The sequence below is a fragment of the Falco punctatus genome (assembly GCF_963210335.1).
Source record: "Falco punctatus genome assembly, chromosome: 1".
Taxonomy (NCBI): Eukaryota; Metazoa; Chordata; class Aves; order Falconiformes; family Falconidae; genus Falco; species Falco punctatus.
In genome coordinates this window covers 100,040,927-100,060,255 of record NC_137580.1, presented here as the reverse complement: position 1 = coordinate 100,060,255, position 19,329 = coordinate 100,040,927, and the positions used below count along the sequence as shown (strand labels likewise).

Below are 19,329 nucleotides of genomic sequence, written 5' to 3'. Positions count from 1 at the left end.
ATGAGTCTGCAGATCTGACCTGAGAACTTCACTTCCCAGCACAGCAAACACATGGACCAGAAGGTACTGCAAACAAAATGGGAGGCGAGCAACTCAAATATGAAGCTCAGATTTTAGCCATTCACCAATCACAATTAACAGATTATTGAATTTGACTTTTCACTGCATAGCTTGGATACACCACATCAGTTTCTGCACAGACTGGATTCCTTCAGATTTCGGATCCTTAGTTCAGATTCCTATTATCTGAGACACAGGAGATGCAGCCATCCTGTTTTAAAGTCCATTTCAGGAGAATTTGGTATGCTTTTCCATCAGGCAACTCCAGTGTTTGGCAAAGTATTTCTGACCTTCGGGATTCCTGGGTTCAGCCTGTGGTTTGGAGAGGGCCAATGTGTGCGCAGAAAACAAGGACAGCCCCACTTCACTCAGTCCCTCCGGATTTCAAGAAGAGTCAAAGGCACGGGGCTGAAGTGAGAATATTCCTGATTTTATATACCCTCTCTGTTAACGCGTTTTAGTAAGTTATGGGCACGTTCAGCCGCTTCTCCTCAGTGACTCGCCAGGGCTTTCCCCAGGGGTCACGGCCGCCGCTGATGGTCGCACGCTCCAGGCCGGAAGCCGAGGGGCTTCCGCGGCAGGTCCCCCCAGCGGGCCACCTCCCTCGGGCGGAGCGGCGGACCCCGCACGGCGCCCACCGCCGCCGCCGCCGCCGTGACTCCGGGGGACGGGGAGGCCGCTCCTGCTCCGCTCCGCCGCCTCGGGATTTGCCGTCAGCCGGGCCGTCCGAGTCCCGCTCGCCGCGGCCACCTCCCCAGCCCGAGGGGCCGCGCCGGGCCCCGGTGCCCGCCCTCCCCGCTCGCCGCCCGCGCCCGCGCACACCGTTGCGGCGGCATTTCCTCAGGAGGCGGCGGGCCGGGCGCGGCAGCTGCTCCCGCGGCGCCGGGGGCGGGAGGGGCCCAGGGGCGGGTCTCGCGGACGGCCGGCCACCGCTCGCGGCCCGCGGCCGCCTCTCACCGGCCAACGCGCCCGTCACGCGGCGGCAGCGAAGCCGCGGCGGCCCGCGCCATGGCTCTGCCGTCACGTGCCGCGGCCCGGCCAATGGGCGGTGAGCACCCGGCCCCGCCCCGCTGGGAAGGGGCGGCTGCGGGCGACAGCGGCGGCGGCGGCGGTGGGGCGCGATCGTAGCCGCGGCGGAGACAAAGAGGGGCCGGCGGGAGCTGCCGGCGATCGCGGCCCGGTGCTGGCCTCTCGGCGGGGGCGGTAACCGGCGGCGGGGGTGGGGAGCGGGCGGCGGGCGAGGAGGCCTCGAGGCGCGCGGGGCCGCCGGTGCACGCGGAGCGCGGCCCAGGCCCGGCCGTCGCCATGGCCCTGGCTAATTACAGCAGCCTGAACCGGGCCCAGCTTACCTTCGAGTACCTGCACACAAACTCGTGAGTACCGGGCCGCGCCGCGGCCACCGGGCAGGGCCGCGGTGGGGTGGTGCCGCTGCCTGCGCCCCCGGGCTGCCTTCCTGCGTGCCCGCGGTGGCGGGCGAGCATGGCTGGAGGCCGGGCCGTGGGCTGAACCGCCCCGGCCGGCCCCAGCGCCGCCGGCTCGCATGCCCCAGGTGCTTTGTTGGCCGCGGCCGGACACGCCCGGGCGGGACTGCCGTCGTGCGGGGGATGGGCCTGCGGTTCGCAGAGAATCACTTGCGGGCACTGGACAGGTGCCAGGGCTGCGGGAGGCAGCGGATGCGGCATGCTGGCCGGGTGCCCTCCTGCGGCCCTGCGCTCCCCGCAGAAGGTAGGCCACTGTCCCTCTGCTGCATCATGCCGCCTTCGCACCTGGGTGCTTTGTGCTGGTCTGTTTCGAGCAGGAGCATGACATCCTTCTTTTGGTCGGCTCTTTGAAGCTGCTGTGGCTTTTGCACATCACCGAGGAATGCCCCAAAATAAAATCTGAGAAGAGGCAAAGCTCTTGTTTAAAGTGAATTACCTCTGAGTGCGTGTCTAGAAAATGGGAAGCGCCACCAGGAATCGGTGCTTTGCAGGGTTAAGCACCCATCTGAGACCTGCTTGTTGGACCTTGTGGTACTGTGCACAGAAGGGTTTAAAAGAAGGTTTTGTTCTGGCTGAGCCGCCTTGGAAGAACAACATGGAATGACACTTGGCGTTTCTTCTTTTTGATCAACTGGTCACCGGTGTAAGGTTGTCATCTAATGTTTTTTGGAAGAGTTGAGTCTTATTGTTACCATCAATAGAAGAAGAAGTAAAAGTGCAGGCTTATCTTTTAATTTCCCTTTTCAGTGTGTGCAGGCAAGCTTAGAGTGAGGGGCAGCAGTGGTCTGCAGCAATCTAAAGGCTTCTCATGCACAGAAATATGAGTGACTTGATTTCAAAGTAGATCTGTCTGGCTTTGTTGGTAACATGATACATCTGCAAAAGCAAGTAAGACTAATCTCACCTACACATGTGCCAAGAGCATTATGATCTGGTTTTTGTTCAAGATCAGGAAGGTAGTGAGTTATTGCACAGGAGAAGAAACCTAGTAACAGCCTGGTGTCGCCTTTGGGTCCATGACCTGTGGCTTTGTTTTCTGGCTTGGCTGATGGCAGTTGCACACAGAGTGCAGTCTAGTGCCTGAAGATGATGGACAATACTGAACCATGTTCCTGGTCTGTGATTGATCTGTGAAATTTGCATGTGCAGCTGCAGGAAACAAACATTTTTATGGATTAGAAGACTATGTCAGAGCTCTATCAGCAGTTTGTGTTTGCCTGCAGAACACCAGAACTCGCCATCTTATTAAGAAGATAATGTCTGTGCTGCAGAAAAGGCTGATGTGTTGTTGCTGCTCTGGAGTATTAAATATTAAAGCTACTTCATGTTGCCACCTTACTTTCTGTTCTGCGTATGCTGCTGGTCTACTTCTGGTGTGCTACATGTCTGCAGTGCATAACTGCATTACGGAATTGTTAGAGGGAGCTGGAAGCTAAAGCATATGAATAAGCCAAAGCCAGGGCTTCTTGTCCATCGTGAATGAAGAGCCTTTCGAAGATCAACGCCCAGGCTAAATGCTTCCCTAAGAATGGGAATGGAAACAATGGAAATAATTTTAAAAGCAAAAAATAGCCAAACCAACCTCCCTACCAACCCATGACAAATAAAGAATTGCCCTGCTCCCCTGAGAAAAAAACAACAACAACAAAAACCTCAAAACCAACCAAAGAACAGCATAAGACTTCTGATAATAGAGACTCTTGTCTTCTGGACTATTCTCTGTTGCTGAGGAAAACCATACCATCTCAGAAAAAATTTCATTTCAGTGCTAAAGATGTTCTTATGGTCATGGAGGTAGAAGTACTTTAAAATAGCCATTAAAAATCATCCATCTAACTGTTGAGGTGCAGAAGGAAACCATGGCTTACTTTTTTCTCCTTTTGTGAGACTTACTTTAGGAAAAGTTTTAGTATGTCTAACAGAGACTACTCGGTCTGAAGTGCTTTACAGAAGACAGTTTATCTGGTCCCTGAACTTGAGGACTTGCTGTAGATCTTTCCAACAACTTCTTAAAGCTTCCATGCCTGACGGCAAATTTCACAGCAAGTACCTGAATCACTTCTGTTGCCATTTTGTAAAAAAATAAAAATACCACTGTGCTTTTCCAAGTTTTCCAGTGCTTTTCTTGATGAGTAGTTGACTGGGAGCAGACTTCTTAGTAGGGCCTGTAGTGAAAGGACAAGGGATAGTGGCTTTCAACTAAGAGTAGATTCAGACTAGATAGAAGGAAGAATTTTTTTATGAAGGTGGTGAGGTGCTGGCAGAGATTGTGCAGAGAGGTGGTAGATTCCCCATCCTTGGAAGCATTCAGGGTCAGGTTGGGCAGGGCTCTGAGCAGCCTAATCCAGTTGAAGGTGTCCCTGCTCATTGCAGCTGTGGGTTGGACTAGATGGCTTTTACAGGTCCCTTCCAATCCAAACCATTCTATGTTTCTATGTGAAAGTTCTTTTAGATCCTAGAATGAAAATCACTGTGTGTAAGCATGTGCAAATTACCTGTGCATTGTTTTTATGACTTCCAGAGCCATCTACTTGCCTTCCCATTAGTTTTTCTTAAAATTGAATTGCTGTAGCTTTAAGATGCTTCCAAAGCCATTCATTGAGATGCTTACAAAACCACACCTGAGCCCAACCAACTTGTTTTTGCATATTTTGGATATTTGTAATGCAAGATGGAAGGAATTTGTTGAAAGTTGAACAGCTGAAATTGTCTCCTGCCAGTAGGAAGGATTTAGCTTGTGATTGAACTTGAGTATTTTTTCTGTAACTAGAATTGTCCTGTTCAATACAGCTCAAGTGGAAGAAGATCACTGAAACAGAAAGACTTCAAAATGACTGAATGGTGGACTTGAGGAATACTAGTAATAACAGACCAGCAAGCTCCCACCCCCTAAGCTCTCCCATTTCTTCTTGTGCATGTTTTCTGTTCTGGCCTGAAATCATGCAGTGCTGAGAGGATAGCTATTGTTTCTGATGCAGAGGCCACACTTGAACATTTTCCTAGATGTAGCCTTCTTCAGAACAAATATGAAGTCCTACATCTTTCATTAGTAATTAGGTACTTGTCTGACTATGCAGGATCAGGAGTTCAACTGGGTTCAAACAAGGATGATCCTCCAAGAACTGCTCACAAAACAAGCTTTTCTTCCCAAATGGTTACTCCAAATGGTTGTTTGTGGAGGTGTTTGAAATCAGTCATGTTCTACAGAATTGTCTGACTTGACCTTTTGTAATCCAAATTTCAATAAATTGGTAGCATTGCACTTCCCTGTTCTGTTTCTTGTCAAGCCTGGAGCTGTCTCAAATGAAAGTTGGAAGTTTAGGAAGGTCTAAACCAGAGTGCTTCCGCCAAGATGAGTTGTCACTGAGACTCAGATTTTGATAACACTCCCCCCCCCCCCCCCCCCCCCCCCCCCATATCTTATCATCAGTTGTATGATCAGTAGTAGTTGTATTTCAAGTGCTCTGACTGATAGAGGTATGTTACCTCTGATGATGTGCACCTAGCTCATGCTTAGGTGTTTCCAGGTTATGTGCAAGCTCTAATAGTCTCCATTTTGTCAACAGCTTGCCTTGTGTTTTTTGTTGTTTTTTTTTTTAAACTTATATTGTAAGTAAAATCTCAAGTGGTTTTTTGGGAGGTGAGGGAACACTGTCACCAATTGGATGTTAAGTATTTCAGGTACTTCTGATTGTAAAAGTCAAAACCATGGTTTTTGTTTAAGCTGAGCTGATTGAATCGGGCCAAAACCCTTTGATATTGACAAGTTCAGTGTAAGTGTTGAGATTAATATACTGAAGAGAAGGTATTAGTGTGTATACACTTTTGTTAGTGATAAATAATAGCTGGACTGGATTTCACTTGCCTGTAGCAAGGTTCCACTTTGCCTGTGTCAGCACAAGAGGTTCCAGTTTTGGTACATCTTCAAGTTGAGTGTGGTGTCAGGCTGTTTTTTTTCTCCTGCCTCTTGTTATATGCAGCTATGTTTTCAGCTATTTTGTTCCAATATCTTTCTTTGGAAGTCCCTATTTGTATCTTATTTGCACCTTTTCCTTAAGTTGAAGCATTCTTTAAATTCTAGAGTAAAAGCTGCTAGCAAAGCACAGTTACTAGTGCTAAAGCATGCATTTGCTTATGGATTTTTCCTGACATGGGTTACTTCCTAAATAAACTGCTGGGATGTTGATTTTTGGAACTGAATAGGTGCTTGTAGGCTTGAGAGAGCACTTGAAACCTGTGCACAGGAAATTGTGCTCAAAGGAAAGAATACCAGGTTTGAGCTTCTGTGGAAGCTTTGTGATTGGGAAGGTAGTCTTCAAAAACCATTCCCTTCTGTCTCTTGTCTCTGCTTAGGCAAGTGGGAGCTTGTAGAGATGGAAATCTCCATTCTCGTGGTTCTAGTTATAATTGTGAAATCTAATGTGTTTTACTTCTGATTGGAGCTGCATTGATGAGCTAGGTGTCATGACAGTGGCGATGGATATGAAAGTTTATTTTGTGATTATTAGCATTATGGACAGCTATATGTTTTGTGTGGGGGAAGTACCTATGTATCAGTTCTTAAGAAGCTGAAAATATGAGTAAGTCACTTTCTGTTTGGTCACTTGGCCTTTTTCTGTAGTAGTGAAAACACATTATATGTGAAGAGGTTTCATGTAAACTGAAACATGTTGATAAAAACGTTTCTCAGGATTTGATCTCTTCATCAAGCATCTTAGAGAAGCAACAATTTGCACTATCTGTTTTTCCAGGTCTTGTAGCTGCTGTTAGTATTGGGGTTGATGTGGCTTATTGAGATTTGAAACAATTGTTAGATTTTGAAGATAGGTCACTAAGTTGAGCACTCCGTGGAGATACTACATCTTGGCAGATAACGTATTGTAATGACTTTATTACCTCTTTAAGGTTTTCTCACCATGTATCTTCTTTCAAGGTTGAGGCACTAACTAATGACTTTCGAACAGGTGGTGCTTATAAAAGGTGACAGTTAAGAGGCTGGAAACTAAACATGGCTTTTGAGATTGTGCTGAAGGGGCACCCAGCTAGATGATTTTAGTGTTGAGTTTGGGTATCATACAGTGGTGGAAGAAGACTGTACTCCTCTGGATTAGGAACAGTTGCAGCTATTGGAAGTCTCCCAGGATCTGGAAGCATCTCCCTGTCAGAAATAACTTCTGCAAAGTGAATATGTGCATGGGGGAGATGAACATTGTGCATAATCCTTATTTGTCTGTGTTTCACATATAGGCAGTGTTTAGTTGCCACGAGCAGACCTGTCACTGGTGAATAATTAAGATTTTATGTGAATTGATGGGTGGTTCATATAGGTTGGTTCATTAGGTCAATATTTTTTCTCTGCTGTGTTTGTTCACTGTGCAGTGCGTTTTAGACCATAGTGAGCAGCGGTTTGTCAAATCAGACTCCACGGGGCAGCTTGTCTGCTGCATGTCTGCCTCTGGTAGATAGTAGAAGGCTCATTTCTAGTCTTCTGTCAGTGGCAGACATTAGCATTGGAGAGGTACAATTGCATTTGTTTAAAATGTGATTGAGGTTTTTCTTTATTTAAAGGCCTCTCTTTTTGAGTGTCTGTGTTAACCCTGCTGATCCTGTGTTTCATTGCAGAACTACCCATGAGTTCTTGTTTGGTGCCCTTGCTGAACTTGTAGATAATGCCAGGTATGTACCTGAAAGTGCCTAATTCCCAACGTGAATTCAGTTAAGATTTAATTAGCCTGTCTGTCTATTGAGCTTGAACAATTTTCACTTCTAGTAGACTTAACGAAAAATATAAAATAGAAGACTTCTGTGTAGCTTAGTATGAATATTTCCCTTGGTCCTTATATCACCATATCTACCCCCTGGGGGGAAAAAAAAGTATTATTCCTGAAAAGATAAGTTTGACTTGGTCATAGAACAACTCATATTGGAAGGGAGATTGTTAGAAGTCACACAAAATAAGTCTGCCTTTTTGTTTAAAGAAATTGGTAAAATAATAATTGCTGGAGCTCTCAAGATACCTTAGATAATCCATGACTCTTACTATCAAGTATGGTGGTAGGATGAAAATGAAATAGAAGCAGGATGCTGAAAAATAAAGCAGGAACGGTTAGAGCTATTGTGATGCTGGAGAGGAGGCTTGATATTTGGAAGCTGAATTTTTTAGGCCACATTTCTCAGGTTTGCGTTTGGGAAGCCTTGCATACTTATCTCTTGAGCTGCACAAAATGTTCTGATGAGGCATTATGGAAATATTTTGAGATAACTTTCTATGAAGCATCACAAAATGTTCTGATGAGGCATTATGGAAATATTTTGAGATAATTTTCTATCACACATGAATTGTCACACTATGTGGTTTGTAATGTAAGGAGTTGAAACTGGAAGATTTCTGTGTAGGAAAAAACAGCCATGTGTGCGCCTGCACTGTTGCCGTTCTCTTAACAGCAGCATCCTTGAGATCGGTGGGTGGTTTTCTCTTCAACCTCTTGGTTCCTTCTCTGACAAAAGAGAGGTTGGCCTTCTGGGAAGAAGGTAGTGGTACTTGGCTGGAGATACAAAGAAAAAGTGACTTTGGAATTTGGGAAACAAGGTTTTGTTATAACATGACAACTGCACTCTTCTGATCAGCAAACGAAGGGTATGTGACAATCTACATGAAAAATAAATTTTAAAATGGTTTTGAGAAGAGGGCAGTAGTGTTGTATATGCTGCTTTTTCAAACACAGAGGAGGGTGCACAGTGTATGAAGAGCTTTACTTAAATGATCTTGTAACAACATGAAAGTTTCCTATGACAACCTTGAATGTATTTGGATGGAGTTTTATGTGAGTTCTTAAACTTCCCATCAGCAGCTTGACAGAAAAAATGTCAGTATTGTTTGTTTCATACAGGAGGGAGCTCAGAAGTGTGTGCTTATTTGACACCCCCGCCCCCCTCTTGTTAAAAATCCAGTGATACTGTAGTTGTGTGGCAGTAATGTCTTGTGCTGGAGTTTGAGTTCAAGTAGGAAAAAATAGAACAATATGTCTTTTAACTTGTCTGTTAGTGCTGACTGTGGGGCCTTTGTGGATTTTGATCTGTGCAACCAGTGCATTTTGGAAAGTATTGCATGTGTCTGGATTTTAACATATTTACTATTTGACATTTGTATACTGATAGTGTTTTTATTGCTTTGTAGAGATGCAGATGCCACGAGAATAGATATTTATACTGGTAAGTAACTCCTGCTGTTTCCTTGCATGTCAGCAGTTAAGTCAGTAGTTAACGTAGATTTAGGCTGCATATGTGTCTTGTACTTGGTAAAATAAGAGTGAGGGTGTTTGAACACAGCGTTGTGCATAGCTTTGGGCCCCTCACCAGACAGACATTGAGGTGCTGGAGCATGTCAAAAGAATGGCACTGGTGAAAGCTGCTACAAAGAACCTGGTGAAAGGTCTGGAGAACAAGTCTTACAAGGAGTGGCTGAGGGAACTGGAGTTTTTTAGTCTGGAGAAAAGGAGGCTTGGGAGACCTTATTCCTCTCCACAACTGCCTGAAAGGAGGTTGCAGTGAGGTGGGAGTCGGTCTCTTTTCCCAAGTAATGAGCAATAGGACAAGGAGAAATGGCCTCAAGTTGTGCCAGGGGAGGTTTAGTTTGGCTATTAGGAAACATTTCTTCACTGAAAGGGTGGTTGGGCATTGGAACAGGCTGCCCAGGCAGATGGTTGAGTCGCCCTCTACATGTATTTAGAAGATGGGTAGATGGGGTGCTTAGGGACATATTTTAGTGGTGAAATTGGCAGTATTAGGTTTATCGTTGGACTCAATGATCTAAAAGGTCTTTTCCAACCTAAATTATTATTCTACTGTCTGTCCTGTGCAAGGTGCCTGTTGTCTTTCAAAAAATAGTACCTTTACAAATAACTTGGGCAAGCACTTAGATCAGCCTTCAGCTGAGGTCTGGTAAAGTGAGTAGTTGTTTATACTGGATGCTGAAGAAACCTGCTTTTACAATATACTCTTGTAGCATATACTTAGATACAGATTAAAGTACAGGAGAAATTCTAGTTATTCTGTAACAAAAATCTGGTGCTTCTTCTTACAGCTTAGCCATATTGGGGTTGTGAAAGTCCTCTTTGTTGTGTTACTTCTGTCATGAACCCTGATTCCATTTTATGGAACTTTCAACTTTTGCTTGTGGGAGTAGTGAATAACTCCTCTCTTGTAGAGCGACGGGAAGACCTACGAGGTGGATTCATGCTATGTTTTTTGGATGATGGAACGGGAATGGATTCAAGTAAGTGACAGGAAGTTACACTTGCATTTTCAAGCTGAGGTTTCATGTTATGGCTTAAGCTGAATTAACAACTTGGTTCTGTTGAAAGGGGCATGTTCCGTGCCTGGATACATGTTCCTGCCTCTCCACTGGCTCTTTCACACTGTATCATATATCACCTGTTCAGTTGCAGAAAACTAATCTGGCCAAAAGAAAACTGTTTTGCTCCATTGTAGAGTTCAGTCAGCCTGGCCTGTGGTCTTCCAGTGCACCAAAGTTGGCCTTGGGGATGGAGGGAGAATAGTGTAGCCAGAAAAGGGAACACACACAAGCTTTGATGGACATAAGCCATTGTCCCATTAGAGGTTCCCAAGCAGTTAGTGTATTTCCGCTCTAATAAAAAAGTGTGCCATGGCTGAAACGGAAAGCTTTGAAAGCATTTTGCCTTTTTTTCATCATTGGCATTGTGATTGAAATCAATACTTTACAATATAAAATCTCCTAAGATTTTAGGACACTTTTTAAGTGTGAGAAGAATGTAAGAAATGTAATTCTGCCTTGTCATAAGAATTGATGTAAATCCATGTTGTACCTAGCAGGAGAAGAACCTTCTTGCTTTGCTTTAACATCATTGAACAGCACTGTCAAGCCATGACACTTTCTTTCTGTCTTAAAGTTGGGTAAATCCTGTGAGGAGCTCTCTACTGGGCAGAAAAGTCGGGTTTAATTGGAAGGTTTTGGAGAAGGTGGGGCAGATGGGTAAATAAGCATTGGCTAACATTTTTGTTCTGATCCCTCGGTACTTTAAGATCCTGTGGTATTGTTGTGGTTTAATGCAGGCAACTAAGCCCCACACAGCTGCTCACTCAGCCCTCCACTGGGATGGGGGAGAGAACTGGAAGGGTAAAAGTGAGAAAACTCATGGGTTGAGATAAAGACAATTTATTAGGAAAAGCAAAAGCTGTGCACACAATCAAAGCAAAACAAGGAATTCATTCACTGCTTCCCATTGGCAGGCAGGTGCTCAGCTATCCCCAGGAGAGCAGGGCTCCATCAGTTGTAACTGTTACTTGGGAAGACAAACTCAATCAGTCTGAATGTCCCCCCCTTCCTCATTCTTTACCCCCAGCTTTTATTGCTGAGCCTGACGTTATATGGTCTGGACTATCCCTTGGGTCAGTTGGGGTCGGGCATCCTGGCTGTATCCCCTCCCAGCTCTTTTTGCCCCCCAGACTGCTTGCTGGGGTGGGGTGAGGAGCAGACATGGCTCTGACTCTGTGTAAGTGCTGGTCGTCAGTAACTAAAACATCCCTGTGTTATCAATGCTGTTTACAACACAAATCCAAAACACAGCCATGTACAAGCTACTGTGAAGAAATTTAACTCTATTCCAGCCCAGACCAGTACATTCTCAACCCCTTATTCCATACCATTTACATCATGCTCAGGTCACATATTATCCAATACATCCTCATTAACCACTCCCTCCCTCTTCACATTCTTTGATATATACACAGATATCATTCCCTTAGTATATGGACCACCCCTGTGAAATGTCTGTTAAATGTCCATAAATGTCCACAAATGCCCACTGAGTTCATTTAGTCCATGAATTTGGGCTCGATCTGTTACAGTGATTGCTCAGGACACAAGAGGTAGTGTGTTACATGGAGTTAGTGGGCACCGAAGCCCAGGTCAGGTCACTGCTGCATTTGCACTGCTTCTTGGTGGTTCCTACTATAGTAATTGCATGACATGTAACTCAAATCATGTGTTACAACAATTTAAAGGTATTTCCATTACAGTCTTTACCCCGGTCCCTTTGGGCCAGGTCATAGGGTTTAACATTGCAATGAACTCCCCTTGCCCCTGCTTCAGCTTGGATTTATCCATGGACTGCAGTCCCTGAGGGTTGTAACTGCTCCAAGTGGAGCCTTATCTATGAGTCTCTTCAGGGGCATACCTGCTGTGGTGTAGGCTTATCCACAGCCACAGTTGCTTTGAGGTGCATGTGCTCCAGCACAGTCTTATCCATGGGCCACAATGCCTTCAGAGATACTCCTGCTCCAGCGTGGCCTTGCCTTCAGCGACAGTTCCTTCAGGAAGGTACCTGCTCCAACGTGGCCTTATCCATGGCCACAGTTCCTCCAGGGGTGTACCTGCTCTGTTGTGGGCTTATCTGTAGCTTTGAGGTATTCCAGCATGACCTCATTCACAGCCACTGATGCTTCAAGCTGTACTTGCTGCAGCACGGATTTATCCTCAGGTCACAATTCCTTCAGAAGTATACCTGCTGCAGCACAGACATAACCATGGCCACAGACACTTTGAGATGTACTTACTCCGGCATGGACTTGTCCATGACCGCAGACGCTTCGGGGTGTTCTGCTTCTGTGTGGACTCATGCACAGGTCAGAGTCCCTTCGATTCAGGTTCACGCTGGAGTTCCAGCCTGTCCAGTATAGCAGCATAGGAACAGCAGCCATGCCCTGGCCATCTGCCAGCCCAGGCATATCAGCACTGCTGTTGTCAAAATGTTCCCAGGCACAGCAGAGTCAGATTATAAGCAGTACAGCAAGCAATGAAAGCAAAAGGCAGCCGCTAACAAGCACTAGATTCTACCATACAGTAAGGCAAGCAGAGGAGCCTGCCAGTTAGAGTTTATACTGGTTATTGCTGTTCAGCTACTATCTAGCATATGCAATCAAATCTGTCATAATCTCAAACCCTTTGAGCTCCATGTTGGGCGCCAAAAAGGGTTGTCGTGGTTTAACCCCAGCCGGAAACAGCGGCTCGCTCAGTCCTCCACTGGGATGGGAGAGAGAACTGGAAGGGTAAAAGTGAGAAAACTCATGGGTTGAGATAAAGACAATTTATTAGGAAAAGCAAAAGCTGTGCACACAATCAAAGCAAAACAAGGAATTCATTCACTGCTTCCCATTGGCAGGCAGGTGCTCAGCTGTCCCCAGGAGAGCAGGGCTCCATCAGTTGTAACTGTTACTTGGGAAGACAAACTCAATCAGTCTGAATGTCCCCCCCTTCCTCATTCTTTACCCCCAGCTTTTATTGCTGAGCCTGACGTTATATGGTCTGGACTATCCCTTGGGTCAGTTGGGGTCGGGCATCCTGGCTGTATCCCCTCCCAGCTCTTTTTGCCCCCCAGACTGCTTGCTGGGGTGGGGTGAGGAGCAGACATGGCTCTGACTCTGTGTAAGTGCTGGTCGTCAGTAACTAAAACATCCCTGTGTTATCAATGCTGTTTACAACACAAATCCAAAACACAGCCATGTACAAGCTACTGTGAAGAAATTTAACTCTATCCAAGCCAAAACCAGTACAAAGTTTAATTCTGTTTATTAATGCTATAAAAATACATTAACATTTTTGATATAAAGGTTTGAGACCTGCATGAAGGAATTTATTTTGAGCTCTAGATGCTTTCTGTATATTCTCAGGAATGCAATTAATGATGCTAAACAGGTCTTCTGAGAGTGCTTTTCTGTCCACCAGTGGAACTGAAGGAAGCAATTAAGCCTCATCCATAAAACAAGTTCAGAGGCTTAACTGTGGCCTTCTCACAAGCCTTTGGATCAGGGGAAAGAAATACAACCTTTGCTGCATGTCTTGAAAACTACATGTTTCTCTCTGGATCAAGAGTGGAAGGTGACTAATGTCTGTTCTAATGCTGCAGAGTCTAACAGCAGCTTTTATGCTGTTATTTCTCCCATGTTATTGATTTTGTGACAAAGTGGGATTTAAGTGTTGCCTAAGTATTAAGTTGCTTCTTTTGACTGATCTTTCTGCTAAATCTTGAAGGATCTTATCCTGAGTTTAGTAGTCTGAGTTACTCTGTAAAGGAGATTGGCATGTACTGTGGGTTGTAGCACTATACATCATATACATCAAATATCATATAATTTCTGTCATTTGCCTGTCTGGATGCTTGCATCAGTGTGGTTCATTCTGTGTATGAAAAAAAACATTTTTTTAACTAATTTTAAATAGGCTATGAAGTTCTCTTTTCCCCTTTCCAGGACATTGCTTTTCAGAATGTAAAACCTGTATACAACTTTGTTTAGTACTTTCAAAAAAAATTACTTCTTAATTTTCAGTAGTCTGAGACGTTGTTTTGATGCAGATGCATGACTTTTAACACTCAGTTGTCATAGTAAGCTTGATATGCATTTGAAAGTGTCATGGTTTAACCCCAGCTGGTAGTTAAGTGCCACGCAGCTGCTAGCTCGCTACCCTCTCACTCAGAGGGGTGGGGAGGAGAATTGAGAAGGAATGTAAAACTTGAGGGTTGAGATAAGAACAATTTAATAAACGAGATAAAATAAACCGAGGAGGACAAAATAATAACAATAACAGTTATAATGAAAAGGAGGGAGAAGGGGAGAGGAATGAAATCCAAAGGGAAGGGAGAAAATAAAACGGGTGATGTACCAACTGCTCACCACCCACTGACCGATGCCCAGACAGTCCCTGAGCAGCAATCGGCAGCTCCAGCCACCCCACGCCCACCCCCTAGTTTATGTACCAAGTATGATGTCCCATGGTGTGGAATACCTCTCTGGCTAGTTGGCTAGTTTGGGTCAGCTGTCCTGGCTGTGTCCGCTCCCAGCTCCCTGTGGCCCTCCAGCCCTCTTCTGGCAGGGCCCAAAAAACTAGAAGGTCCTTGACCTAGTAAAACACCACCCAGCAACAACTGAAACCATCCATGTGCCATCAACATTGTTTTTACACCAAATCCAAAACACAGCACTGCACTGGCTACTAAGAAGAAAACTAATTCTATCACAGCCAAAATCAGGACAGTATGTCACTTGACCAAGGGCAGCCAGGTAGAAACTTGATTTCCTGTACTGTTTGCCTGTCAACATGGACAAAATTGGCTGGGGAGAGTCTGTAATTCTAACTCCCTACATGGGCCTCTCTCTGTTTCTGTCTCTGGCTGTAGGGGTTTGAGTTTTGATTTCCCATAATGCAGGATCTACCAGTTTAAAAACATCTTGAAGATCTCTTATCTGAAAGTTGATTTTAGGAGATATCAGCAGAAAACCTTTTATTGGACTTTTCTCCCTTCTTATTTTGAAAACAGCATCAACATCCATACAGACCTTCCTTTCACAGAGATCAGAGCTTGGGAATGTTTTCTTTTTCTGCATAATAGTTTTAATTAAGGATTATTTTTATTGTACATAAAGCTGACATTGAAAAGAATAACTAGGTGACTTGCTGTAGTGCTCTTGGAGCCCCAACTAACATGATCTTCCTGAGCACACTGAAAGGACAGCTTAGAAGGCTGGGTGAGACATCATCTGGGAGCATGAGTAAACGAATCCAGGTATCTCTGGGTGCTTTCACACAGAGGGAAGAGCTGAATGGCTTAAATGAACAGTTCCATTAACACATCCTCTGTGTTACTCTGTCCTGTTGCTGTTCTCTCATTGGTCTTGTCCTGTGTTGGACAGCTAGATCTGTCTGGTAAGCTGTGAAAACAGAGGAGAGTATAGCAAGGCAAGGCAATAGGCCAAATTTGAGTCCTCTGATAGCTCCTGAGCGTCAAGCCAAATGGCAGCTCCTCAACTAAAATTAGCGGAAAGTATAAGTGATTAGCATTTCTAAAAACTAGTCGTGTTTGTCAAGTAACTCCTACTACAGTTCCATTGAGAACTTGCTGCATTGGCTCTCTTAATGGTCACTAAGGATTGTGTGGTTTGAAAATTAAAATAGGTTTGTATTCAAGCTGCAAACATCTTATGTAGTAAAGTCATGTTATCAAAAGATCTGAGGATTCAGTGAGGCTGCAGTACTGGTCTTTTCTATAAAAGTATTGTGTCCCATAGGGAGATATTAGGTCCAGAAGTTTGGCTTTTTCATAAGGAACTAAATAGGAGTCAGTTAGAAAAACAAACAACAGATCTCATGCAGCACATCTTAGGTCGGGATTTTCTATGCTGTCAGTGGTATCACTACTGAGGATACTTAGGCTTGAGAATTTTATCTGCTGCTTGGGCTCTGAAGGTGCTGCATGAATTTAATGAATCAACTTGTGGGTTGAAAAAGTATAACAACTTAATTTAGGAAGTGATCTGTAATTGTGTTCTTCAAGGATTGAAGAAAAGTCTTTAAGCTGCATTTTAGAATCAGAACCATAGAACAGCCCAGGTTGGAAGGGACCTCAAAGATCATCTGTTCCAACCTTTCGTCAGAAAGGGAGCCTAGATGAGATGATTTTGTACCCTGTCCCATCTCATCTTGAAAACCTCCAGCGATGGCAACTCTACCACGTCCCTGGTGAGGTTTGTGATTGATTGTTCTCACTCTGTAATTTTTCTTTCTTATATTGAGTTGAAACCTCTCCCAGTGCAACTTGTACCCGTTGCCCCTTGTCTTTTCCGTGTGGCTCCTTGTGAAGGGAGAGCCTTCATCCGCTTTGTAGCCACCCTGTAAGTACTGGAATACTGTGATGAGATTCCCCCAGACTCCTCTTTTCTCCAAGAAGAGACCTAGCTCCTTCAGTCTTTTTGCATAGGGCAGGTTCTTCGCACATTTGATCGTCTCCTTTGGACCCTGTCCAGTCTGTCTGCATCTTTCTTGAATTGAGGAGACCAGAACTGGACACAGTACTCCTGGTGTGGCAGGAGGGATAATTTTCTGTACTTGAATCGGGACTCCTCTAGTGTATTCTGAGCTGGAGAACTTGAAAATAAAGAGAGGACTCTCCTGGATGGGTGAAGCCAGGTGACTTCAGTGGCTATTTTGTGACCCATAGTGGGGGAGCGGGCAGCTGCCTGCAGGACTGTCAGCAGTGTGTTGTGTGTCAGCCAGCCTGTGCTGCAGCAGCCTGGCTGTCGCTCAGGAGGATGCTCTGTTGCTGTCCTGGAGGACCAACAGTCAGGGATTAAACAGCTCTGCCTCCCAGTTCTTCATCCCAGGCATCTGATGTTTCTGACCAGGAGAAGTTTTATCTGTGCCCTTGATTCCTTTTCTTGGGCTCTGAAGATCAATCTGCCATCTTGGGGCAAATTCCTTCAGATTGTTTTTTCTCTTGTCTGTTTGGCATAGAACACATCACCCCCCATTTTTGTTGCCAGGGAGTTTGGGTTTTTTTAAAATCAGTAACTCAGACACTACAAAATGAAAACGGTGTGACTAAAATAGCCTTAAGTGAAATTCCCTCCAGAGTGCTAACTCAAAACAGCTGGAAAAAATTTGTTTGTACCTTGATTCTTGGGAGGAGGTAAGGATTAAATCTCTTCCAAAGACCACAAGCCTGGAGCAGACAGAGATGATCCCAAGTAGTCCCCTCTGCTCAGCATCATCTTTGTCCCTCTGCCCAGAAAGAAGAATCTTTATAGGGTGCTTTCGGACGTCTAACATTGAGTGATAAACCATATGGTCACCATTTCTGAGAGAGGAATTGCTTTGGACAATTTACCCTTTTTAGGCTTCTCAAAGTTTTCTTAAAACCAGTTGCTGATACAACTTTTTGTATAGCAGAAGGGTTCCACTAGCCTTCTCAACCCCACCCCTTTTCTGACCAGGCTTTAAAACTGACACAGTAGTAGGAATAATACTGTTATCATCATCAATATCCTTACCCAGATCTCAAATATGAAGGAATCTAACATTTACTTTGTTTAGCTAGAGAACACTATAGTAGGTTGAAGGAAAGGAAGAGGTGCTGCCATGCAGTGAAAGGTTAGGTTTGAAATAGTTATAGACCTCTGTTATGAACATACTGAATTGAGGCAGCGAGGTGCTTGCACAGTTGTTCTCCTGTGTTTTCACCCTTGTAATTTGTGGCTTTAAATCTGAGTGTCATTTCAATGGAAAAGGGCATTCTGACACCCACCTCAGTGATTCTGTGTTAGACCAGTGGTTTAGTGCTGAACGTCTTACTGTAAAAACTCCGCACTAGTGGAGCGGGGTGAGTCTCCTGTATGCTTAAATCCAGCTTTTCTACCGGCTCAGCCTCCGCATAGCTGGCTGGTGGCGTGAGTGATGTCCTGTGCTCACAGCTTGTGTACGCATTTGAGGACTGTAATTGTTGTTAGCCTTCCTGTTAAGGCACTTTGTGTTCCTTGTCTGGAATTGCATTTCATTTCTCCCAGCAAACTCCATGGTGAAATGATTGCTATCTCTTGGGGGAAGGGAGAGGAATTGTTCTGTCTTACGGATGATATTAAAAGGCTTTATGCCTTGAACAATAGAAAGGCTTGGACTAAAAATGACAGACTGTGTCAACTGTAGAGCCATCATCTAATTTTGTCCTCTGCTAATAAAATACGCCATTAATTGCTGTGGTACTTGATAGTACTGCCTTTTTGTCCACAGTTGTCCTGCTGTCAGTAGTCCAGCAATCTTCTGCAAAAATTAGCTTTTGTCTTATTGGTGTATTCATTAATCACAGCGTTCGGTTCAATGCCATGAAGAAAAAGTAATGTTTATCCCAAATTCAAGACCTTTTTTGCAGTAATGACTTAAGCTCTAGTGCCAATAGTTTTGAATCTGTGGTGTCAGCAGTGCAGCAGACCTGCAGTGTCCCAGGGTGTGTTTTGGTTTATGAGCACGTTGATAATTGCAGTGGACACAACAGATCATCTTGTGGACATTTTTTTTTTTATTATTATAAATGTCTTCGTACAGGGCACTGGACTAGTCTGGAACTTGAAACTCTTTTTGTCAGCATGATGGCATCTGTACAAAGCTTTTGATAATGTAAATGCAATTGAACAGTGTGTATCTTACAGGCCTGTATGGTGGAGCTTCAGGATGAGACCTTGGCTTGGGCTTCTGGCCTCTTCCATGCTATAGTATTTGTGCTAATTACAGTGGTGAATAAGTAGTGAAAAGATATGTGTGTGCATCTGTATATTAAAATCTTTTTTTGTTCCCTGTCTCTCCTTCTAGATGAAGCTGCCAGTGTTATCCAATTCGGTAAATCAGCCAAGCGATCACCTGAGTCAACTCAAATTGGGCAGTATGGGAATGGCTTGAAATCGTACGTATAACAAGGCCAGCCTCCTTAGATTATGGAGGTTAGGGTTGAGATAGTAAATGTATTTTTTGCTGGGAGGTATATATCTTTTTTTCCAGAAAAAAAAAAGAAGCAGATGAAGTCTAAATAAAGATACCATGGTTTGGTAGCCAGGAACTCTGTGAACATCTGCTGTAGTTCTTCAGTGATTGAGAAGTCTGTCCAAAGCTGATTACAGTGTTTTGCCATTGTGTTTGCATGATGCAGAGGATACAGATAAGAGCTGGGGAAAAAAAATGAAAGAGCAGGAAACAGAACCTTAATATGGCTATGGCAGCCAGATGGTAAAATTGGAGCAAAATAGTGCTGCAGCCTCTCAGTAGGAAGGTTGTCTGGTGCAAGTCAGATGGATTTAAACCTTTTCTGTTTCTCTTAAATCAAACAAATGCATGGAGAAGACAGGGAATGATGGAAGGAATGAAAGGAGTGGGATTAAGTGGCAGAGGAACAGAGACGAAAGGAGATCTTACTGGTTGAAGTGGATTTGC

General features: G+C 44.6%; 1 protein-coding gene across 4 annotated transcripts in view; it reads left to right on the top strand.

The window, feature by feature from the left end:
* The first annotated feature begins 1,136 nt into the window (after positions 1 to 1,136).
* The window catches only part of MORC2 (MORC family CW-type zinc finger 2), a 49,104-nt gene continuing 30,911 nt past the window's right edge, over positions 1,137 to 19,329 (top strand). For 3 of the 4 annotated variants that reach the window (XM_080395869.1, XM_080395868.1, XM_080395870.1), the window contains exons 1-5: positions 1,273 to 1,433; positions 7,164 to 7,217; positions 8,719 to 8,753; positions 9,748 to 9,816; positions 18,715 to 18,805. In XM_080395869.1, the coding sequence (XP_080251995.1) occupies positions 1,366 to 1,433; positions 7,164 to 7,217; positions 8,719 to 8,753; positions 9,748 to 9,816; positions 18,715 to 18,805 (317 nt within the window). In that variant the 5' untranslated portion in view covers positions 1,273 to 1,365. Of the gene's footprint in view, positions 1,241 to 1,272; positions 1,434 to 7,163; positions 7,218 to 8,718; positions 8,754 to 9,747; positions 9,817 to 18,714; positions 18,806 to 19,329 lie in introns of those variants that run through there. The other variant, XM_080395871.1, reaches the window with a different exon arrangement.